At 42.2% G+C, this 9,783-nt stretch overlaps 1 protein-coding gene across 5 annotated transcripts in view; it reads right to left on the bottom strand.

The window, feature by feature from the left end:
• UPF2 (UPF2 regulator of nonsense mediated mRNA decay) overlaps positions 1–8,980 on the bottom strand; it is a 68,530-nt gene extending 59,550 nt beyond the window's left edge. For 4 of the 5 annotated variants that reach the window (XM_075143459.1, XM_075143441.1, XM_075143468.1 and 1 more), the window contains exons 1-3: positions 8,852–8,980; positions 3,000–3,379; positions 1,154–1,933 (exon numbers count right to left, since the gene is read on the bottom strand). In XM_075143459.1, the coding sequence (XP_074999560.1) occupies positions 1,154–1,933; positions 3,000–3,361 (1,142 nt within the window). In that variant the 5' untranslated portion in view covers positions 3,362–3,379; positions 8,852–8,980. Of the gene's footprint in view, positions 1–1,153; positions 1,934–2,999; positions 3,380–5,528; positions 8,718–8,851 lie in introns of those variants that run through there. The other variant, XM_075143450.1, reaches the window with a different exon arrangement.
• Between the last annotated feature and the right edge of the window lie 803 nt (positions 8,981–9,783).

Raw genomic sequence — 9,783 nt, forward strand, 5'->3', positions numbered from 1 at the left:
ATATCTCTTGGAATTTTTTTTCACTTTATTTCCTAACCTACAGACTTTTCAACACTCACTCATTGAAATTCCAGACAGAACCAATGTGCCCAGAACCAATTATAATTGTGAAAGTATAAAAGTTCATATTCATTAACTTTAAAAAAATAACAACTAAGTCAATAACACACTTGAAAGTAATAAGGTACTTGTAGAAATAATAGTAGCTCAAAAGTCAGTTTATGGTCCTGTGAAATACACCACTTAGCTGACCGAGACCAGACAGGACTGCAGCACAGTACCCATCAGCACAGTGGATCCAAGTTTAAAGTCTTGGTTTGAGAACATAAAATTTTAATGTATTCCAAGCATACATTTGGCTCCAGACCGATGTTCAGCCTTGTAGTTGAAACCTGTGCCTACACACAGTAACATGTTCATTTCTATCCGCTTGGAATGCTTCCAAAAGGATTTAAAAATGACCATGTTTTAAGCCCCGAAGTTGGGTTTAGGCTGGCTCCAATAATGGCAATTCAGGATGCTTTAAAGAAAAGCAAACAATTATGAAACAATGTGGTCATGGTAGAAATTAAATTATTCAGATCTTAAAGGTGTGTATATTCATACCCTTCAGTATTAGTATTTCATATACACATTTAAGAGGATTTGACTCAAATTGTCTATACCCTCCAACAATTTAATATATAAAATTTGCCCACAGTAAAGTGTAAAGGATACCTTGTTAGCCTAACCTAATTTTTCCTCCATACTGGTAAACTAAAAAAAGTAAACAAGCCAAAGCCATTGTGGCATATGCTCCATTAGATACATATGGGTGGAAAGGGAGAAATTAGATTGTGCCAACTGGAAAAGGACAGTACCAGCTGGGAAAGAAGCATTATTCTCAAGCTGCTAAGGGAGCATCACCAAGCTTATAGAGAACTAAAACTAAAGGTCAACCTCCATTTTCTTTAAAGATATTCAAAGAGTCTGTTTGGTTTTTGCTTTTTAAGTATTTGGAGCTAATTTAGAACTTTTTTTAGCTATATTGCAGAAAACACTTATCTACTACACACCGCTAACAGACTCTGTTTACAAATACTGCAGCAAAGCTAGGCATTTCATAAATAACTATTTTTCTCTCCATAAATAAAAAGCAACATTCAAGTGTCACCTGTTTTGTCTTTCAATATTTTGCAGCTCCCTGTGGTCCCTTTTCAGGTGTTTGGTCAAAGACGTAAAGTATTCCTTCAACAAATTCTGGAAGGGCTGTTGTTTCTCTGGGCTAATTATTTCACTAGGAGGAAAGCTCAAGTTAAACTTCTCTGCAACAGTTTTTACTTTCCTTGGTACCAAACCAGCAATGTCATCTCCACAGTGCCGACAAAAGCTGATAACCACAGAAACATGAGTGTGGGATTCTCGATCAGCGTTAATAATATTTTTAAGCTGCTCATAGATTAAAGACAGACCTTCCTTGTCAGTGAAAATCCCAACTATTGTCAATTCTGCAATGAAACGCAAATCGGTTCTTAACTTCGTAATGTTGGGAGTCTTCTCTTCCTTTCTTGCTTCAAAATGTTTCTTCCAAGCCTGAAGTAGCGAAGGAGCAAAATCAGCATAGCGCTGGTGAAAGAGGGAACACAAGTGCACAGCGCAGTTCACATCTGATATTTTCAGTTTGGCTTCCACAATAGAAGCTACTGCTTCTGCAATGTATTTGCTTAAATTCAGGCTATTAAAGTCATGGGACAAGGAGTCCCTCTGTTGCTCTGTAATGGTTTTTAGCTTCTTAACAAATGCTGTGTTCTTCTTCAAACTGGAATCTAGTCTGCTGAAGAAGTTTTCCTCGGGGCGATTGTCTGGTGCATTCTGGTTTTTGCTGCGAAGCTCTTTTCTTGCCTGATGGCGCTCCCAAGCCTCCTGATGGAGCTGATGTGCTTCCTCTTTTTCTCTAAGAGAAATAAAAATTAGTCATTTTTGTTACAGAACCTTACTTTCAGGTTAACAGTTCAAGGGGAAAAAAGTCATAGTTGGAAATCGTCCAGTAGTTCTAAACACAATTTCCCCTTAATACTCTATTTTTAAATATTTAACAAGTTAATCCTAGAAAGCTAAAGCATTTGCTTCTTAAACTACTCTGTTTATTTTTTTTGCTGCAAAAGGCAAGTACTACTTGTTACAAAATGAAATTTCTCAAATATTTCTATGCAGAACATATTAATCCCAACAGCCTTAGAAAATATAAACATAAAACTCCATTTATTCCAGACAGAGATGAAGTTCTTACTGAAGAGGACAACAACCTTTCAACAGGTTACTGTATTATACAGTTAAGGGAAATCTTTTATTCCCAGACTACTGAAATTACACAGAAAATTTTAAATAGGTGAAATACATCTATCCCAGCTAGAATTCAGCTATGACATTGCCTCAGTCTTAGAAAGTGACATACTTCAAACACAAGACTGACTGGAATCTTTACATGGAATCTAAAGATGCTATATTCAACACTGTAGTACCTTTTGATAATATACTAGGAAACATTGTCTTCCTAATATCACATATTAAACTGCCAGGTTTCATTCTGTGTTTGCCATCCAGATTTCAATTGTCTATGATTGATTATAAGAAATTACAGTCAACCCTCGCGGTAGATTTGTTCCTGTTACGGTCTGCGGACCTGTTAGAGCCTGTATTCCCTATTTTATGACACCAACACTTCTCCATCTTAAAAGAAACTGTGCTTCTTTATTCAGTCATATTTGTGCATTACAGGGTCATCACATGGCGAACGCTATCAAAAACCCATATTAGAGACTAAAGTAACAGAGGTTAGAGGTGAAAATCAAAATTACATAGAAGTCATAAAGCATGCTTAGCTAGCCATGTAAAATTTATAACGCTACATACAACTTATAAGAAGTAACTTAAACAGTTCATCTTTTAAAATTCTGTCCACAACCCTGATAGCAGGACTACAGCATTTAGCACAATTAAACCATTAAAAGACAACTTACTTCAGTTGAGCAGCTGCTTCTTCTTGTTTCTTTTTCTCCTCCTCCTCTTGTTTCTTTTTCTCCTCTTCTTCAAGTTTCTTTTTTTCTTCCTCTTCTTTCTTCTTTTGCTCTTCTTCTGCCTTTACTTTATCCTCTTCTTTTTTCTTCCGCTCCTTATCTTCTTTTTTTCTTTTATCCTCTTCCAGTTTTTTCTTTTTATCTTCAGGAACCTTTAAAGTCTCTCTCTTCATGCCAACCTTGACATCTTCTTTTGGCTTCTCCCTGGTGCTCACTGGTCGCCTTTCACTAAATTCTTTTTCTTTATTATTTAACGGAGATTCTTTTTCTTCCATATTGGCTGGCTTTTTGCGCTCAGCTGGCATTGTGTTACCCAGGCAAGTCTGCAGAATTACAGGAAAATAAGTACTTTTAACTTGTTGTTGATATATTAAAGTCACTTTCACAGCCCACCCATACTCATTTAGTTCTTAACTAAGTAAGATAATTCACAAATGCCTGACTCTCAGAATAAACTACAGGTTTAAGGTAAGTTTTCTTGAACTAAGGAATGGACCTAACAACAGGTAAAAACTAGTAACAGGTATAGTGTTATACTGCAAAGTTGTCTTCAGCATGAATTGTGAAGTAAAGGCATTTGAAGTTTCTGCTACTTGAGGAATACAAGATCTTGGAACATAAGCAGAAGTCCATCTGAAAAAAAATCCAAGACTGATGAAAGCAAAGTACCCCCAACTTAAAAATTAATCAAAATATTTGATTCATCAGCATGCACCTGTGCCTCACTGACCTTTTGACACATATCCTAAGAATACTCCCCATTCCACTACCTCTACTTAGGATCATAGGATAATGCAGGTTAGACAGGACCTCAAGAGGTTCAACCTCCTGCTCAAAGCAGGGTCAACTATAAGGTCAGACAAGATTGCTGTAGGCTCCAGTCTTGAAAACTGCCGAGGAAGGAGACTGCACAACCTCTCTGGCCAAGCTGCTCCAATGCCTGACTGTCCTCATTGTTAAAAGGCACCATCTTGTTCCCCTCTTTCCTTACCCAAGATTTCCCCAGTCATCTCAAGCACTCTTCCATATAGCACAAGCACCAGCACAAGTACCACATGCTGTGCTAACTAAGATGTATGCACAACCCTCCCTGCCAGCAGAACAAATGGAAATGATAGCAGAAAGGCTCCAATTTGTATCTCTTTCTACTCAACCAATGTTTTTCTGGGGACTTGTAGGAGCTTTAGCATCTTTGGGGTTTCTAGCTCTCTAAGCTTTAGTTTCATGTGGCTAAGAATACAAAAGATAACAAATATTGAACAAAAAAAGGATGGAATCACAGAATAATTTAGATCGGAAGGAAACTCTGGAGGTTACCTAGCTCACTCCCCTGCTCAAAGCAGGTCAAATCAGATCAGCGACTTGGCTACCTAAGTTTTGAGTATCTCCAAGGATGGAGATGCTATGGCCCCCTCTGGGCCCGTTCCAGTACCTGAATAATCACACTGTGAAAAACCTTTTCCTAATATCATCCTGGAATTTGCTATGCCTCATCTTGTGTCCATTTCTTCTCATCCTACCCCTGTACAGCTGTGAGAAGAACCCAGTTCCATCTTCTGTTGTAGACAGTAATAAGACTTCCCCTTCGCTTCTTACAGATGAAGAAACCCAGTTCTCCCAGTCTCTCTTCAGATAGCATGTCCTCCAGCCTCCTAATGATCCTGGTGGCCCTCCAGTGGACTCGCTCCAGCATGTCAATGCCTTTCTTGGAACAGAGAATCTACAACTGGATGCAGTGTCCAGATGTGGTCTAATAAGTACCAAAAAGAGAGGAAGACTCACCGCCCTAAACCTGCTGTCTAACTCTTGTTAGTACAGTCTAGAATGCAGCTGGCCTTAATGCAGGGGCATTCTGCCAACTCATGTCCAGGATCAGATAGGGCCAGACAGGACTGAAAGAGGCCATTAGAACCGCCTAAGCCTTATTTACTTCAGACTACATTAATTTCTTAAAACAAAAAATAATATTCACATATTTACATGTTCAAGTTAAATGCATATATAGGCGGGACTGATGGGACATGATCGCATGTGATACCTCCTAAAAAAACATCACTTAGTTTTTATTAGTAACACCAATTTGATTCCCAGTTGCCACCCCTACTTTTGCCTTTCTAGCATTTTACTCTGACTGGATGATGAAAATATGCTAGATTCACATGTTTCCTGCATCTACTCAACAAAGTGAATAATGAAACACTTGCATTCCAATCTAATGTAGAGTGCTTCTAGTATTATTTTTAACTATTTTGAAAGATATTTATAAATAAGGCATCACACTAAAGAAAATCTCTAACTATGTATTCCCCATTCCCTACCCCACCCTCAAACCATAATACCACAGATTCATACACTGACTATCCCATATAGAACACTGCGTTACAATTTTTAAGATGTTTGTCCGGGTCTTCTGAAGAAAAAATTGTTTGCAAAAATTCACTGAATATTCAGATATGGGCAGAGACAACTTACCACTACAGAACCTATTCAGGACTTGGCCTCTTTGACAGCAACTGGCAACAGCACCAACGAAGAAATGTTTCTGACACTGATTTATGGAAGTGAGACCAATCAAATCAGCATTGCTTAAACAAGTACTAGCAAATTTGGCGCCCTTATGCATGTCTACAACTAAAAGATTTCACAGCTCAACATCTCAGAACTACCTGGATTTCAAAAACACTGATCTACATCATCTTAAAACAGTATTATTATTAAATCAGTACTTAACCAAGGGGGGGGGGGGGGGAAATCAACAAAACCCAAACAACTAAGCAGCCCCCTCATGCCCCTTCATGCCCCTTCATAATAAAGCTCTGAACTAATTTTTCCATCTCTGTAGGCCAGTTAAATGGGACCTGTTCCTCACAGATCCATTTGGGAGATGCAAATCCTCTACATGTTCTGTCTCAAATTCAACAATAACAGTTTATTAACCTTTTCTCACTACAAATCCACATTGGAAATTCCATCAGTTTGAGATAGCTAAACTCTCTCTCCCACCATTTTTAACAAAAGGGGTTTGAAAGGGAAACTTTTAGCATTTAAACATCACCATAATATCTTACTAGTAAGACTAGGTCCATTGGAACATTGCATGAGACTCTCCCAATAATTACATTAAAAAGTTTTTCACCAAGAAGTCTATTAAACAAAAAAACAATAGAGTAACACATTCATTAAAAAAAAAAGTGTTAGATTCTGAAAGGTAATGAATTGGGAGCTAACTTTAAAAAGAAAACATTGGGAAAAAAAAGAGTTGTTTGATTAAAGAAATGCTGGAAAGACATGCCACAATTCCAATACTCCGGCTTTTATCTTTGTCCCCCACCTGTTGTTAGTAGGGTAATTCAAACACAACTGGGGAGAATCAAAACAAAACAAAATATCCAGCTACACATGCAACTTTTAACAACATGGTCACTTACCAAAATCATTACATTACTCAAATTCTCATTAATTTAGGAACTCAGAATTCTGTTTTAAAGACATATCTGACATTTGCTTGTATAAAAACAAAATAGAGAAGATGGGATAAAAAGAAAAGGGATGGAGCATAATTGGGTACATTGTGATTTCGACCATAAGGCAGTATTATCTGCTTTTTCCCCCATGAACACTGGTGACCAAAAAAACCCCAACAATCTAGTTTATAATCGATTTCTGTCCTGTATCACAGAATACATATATTACAATACTCCTCACTACCTGCTACGTATATAGCTCCTTATCACACAAACCCTTCCGATCGCACTGTCTGCTCATTTATGTCTACCCACTGATCGCAGGAGGCAGGCAGCGCGGTTGCTGCCTCCAAGCTATGCACAGACTGATTCACCGGTCAGCACATGAGTGTCAGCTAACAGCACAGAGAAAACAGAACTGTCCACTGAGCGTATGGTATAGCCCTTCCCTCAGCAAGAATGTTAATTTAGACCTTGTTACTCTTCCTCAGCTGCCAGTTATCACAAGACCTGCAGAAAGTTTATACCTTCAAAACATGTGCCTAATTTGATTGAAACTGGCACAAAGTTTCAGAAGTTGTGGGAAGCAGCAGGCTTGCCTGGGTCTCATTTCCACAGGAAATAAGGCTGAAGATACATGGTTTGGTCCAGATTAAGGGAATGGAAAGGAAACATTAAGAGAAACTTAATGATTAAGAGAACTTCTATTTAATACCCAATGTTTATGTGAATGTACTGATGAAAAGGAAAAAATGACATGAACTTCATAAGCCAATAGATAGGAAGAACTGGCGCTCACAGCTGAAAATTAGAAAGGACAGCGAAGACAGATGCAAGGCAAGCTTTCCATATGCTTTTGGACTCTTGGCAGTTCATTTCTGTAGTGACATTTAGATGCTTTAACACTTTATCTTCTTAGTTTTATCACTTAAAGATGCTATTTTTCCAGAGAAAACTATTTATCTTAATTTTTCACTATTTGACCTACCTTAACTCAATCTTAATTAAGAAATTTTTTATTGTACCTGAATTTCTACTTAGTTTTTGTCATACCAATCTCAGAATTTGAAAAACTGATGGGATTGGCTTTATGATACTCTAGGCTCAAAAACTTAAGAAATAGGTCTTGAAATGCACAGGCAACATTTAAGAGAAAGCATCCAGGTACTCCCTCTCAAGGAAACCGAAGATTCATAAAGGTATTCAGCATCATTAATCTAGTCACAAACATCAACACTTTGGTCTGATATGCTTGAATCCTCTCAAATCAACAAAACCATCCGACTGTTACAGACTGCAGTACCATGAACCAGACCTCAATCCTTGCGAACACAAGTGTGGGGGGAAGAAATACGGCTTTATTAAACTAGAAATATTGAGATTTTTCACATTCTTTTTTACTGCTACTGGAAATCAAGTTGTTCACATAAACAATCCTTTATGCAACTACTTTATTACAAAAGAGATAAAGAAGATAAAGAATGTAGGCAAGATGTCCCACTTCTGACCAGCTGAAAACCCTCAAAGAGCAACAAACTTCTTCATCGTTAGAAATCACACCACTCAAAAATTAAAAGTTTCAAGAATTGAAATGCAATTAAGGTTTCTCTTAAAGTAAGGGAAGGAACATAAGAAAAATACCACGATCAATCAGAAGAAAATAAACTTAGCCACAAGTTTTGAAAGATGAGACACAGAGCAAGACAGGAAATTATAGTGCAGAGAAAGAAGCCCCCTATACACCCTGGCAGGGAAGGCAGGCCTGCCTAACCAGCCGGGCAGTTTTACTTTCGATTCCATACGTCTCGGAGAAAGTGTTTTGCTGTCAGACCTGCAGGAACACGCTTTTCACTGGGAAAAGGAGGCCTACGGACAAGTCACTAACTACATGCGGAGCAAAAGACTTCTTAGCTAACAACCCTCCTCGCTTCCCTCAGGACGCCCCTACACATGCCAATCCACGTAGGCAGGCTCTCCCACAACCCGGCCACCTTCTCGGGCTCTGCCTTCCCCGCTCGCACTGCAAGACAGAGGAAAAACAGCGAGCTGCCCCGCTCCCTGCCACCGCCTCCCCGTGCCCTGCGGCCCCCCTCACCCTAGCCCTTCCTCCTCCTCACCCCCACGGCCCCCCTGCCTCAGGACGCCTCAGCTCCGAGGAACCCTCTCCCCGCGCCGCCTCACAGCCCCCGCCTCCGACAGGCCCCTGCGCCCTCCCACCGCCTCCCCTGGGCCCTCTTCCCCACACACCGCGGCGCCGCCCCACCCTCCGGGCCGCCCGGCGTCCCCGTTCCCCCCAAGCGGCTGGTACCCCCGCCGCCCCATGCCCGCTACCTCCGCCCGGTGCAGACATCGGCCCGGTCTCCCGAGGAGCGCCGACTCCTCCGCCCGCCGCGGCCCCCTCCCCGGCGCGCGAGGCCCCCTCGCTCTTCTCCCCTCACGACGCCCGCCGCGCTCCCTGCCGGGGCGCCCGCCGCGCTGCCTGATCGACAGCACGGCCCCGAGCAAGCCCGCGACGCCCGCCCGGCGACGCCCAGGCGCGAAAGGAAGGGCGGCACCGCCTAACCGCGCCGTCGCCGCGGCTCCGGCCGGCTGGGTGAGCGGCGCTTCCCGACGGGCGGAGGTCAGGCAGCGGGGAGGGCAGCCCCGGGTGGGGTCCTGACGGCGGGCGGCCCTGCTCGGGTTACCGGGAGGGTGCGGAGGCGGAAGTGGTGAAGGGAGGGGGTGGGGGCTCGGTGGCGCCGTCCCTCACAGCGGGAGGGAGCGGGGGGGGGGGGGGGGGACGGGCCCCGAATGGCGCTTCCTTGGTGGCCCCAGCGCACGATTCGCCTTGTCGCCCCGCGTGACGTCACTGCCGCGACGTGTCTTTCGTCCTGAGGCGTCACGTCGCGTCACGCTGGTCGTCATGTCAAGGATGGCCTTTTTGAGGGGACCGCGCGGTGGCTGTACCGCACCGGTGGGCACCCGGCACGGCGCTGCCTGATCTGTTCACAGTCGCTATGATAAAATAGTGGGAATAATAGTGGCATAATACCAAGTTATGATGTAATCTGATGATTTAACGGATGTCGTCCGTTGTGTTTTGCAGTCTAAATATGGCATCTCCACTTCGTCCTCCTGTCCTGACAGTATTCTTGTCTGGACATCCGAAGGCATTTTACAACGGTAAATTAAGTTGCACAAGACTTCCCAGTTTATTTGAAACGCTCACGATCTGTGCGCCTGGCCATGGTGTCGGCTGTTGGGCAACCCTAAAGTCGCCCCAG

This window comes from Calonectris borealis, chromosome 1 (assembly GCF_964195595.1).
Source record: "Calonectris borealis chromosome 1, bCalBor7.hap1.2, whole genome shotgun sequence".
In the NCBI taxonomy this organism is placed as follows: domain Eukaryota; kingdom Metazoa; phylum Chordata; class Aves; order Procellariiformes; family Procellariidae; genus Calonectris; species Calonectris borealis.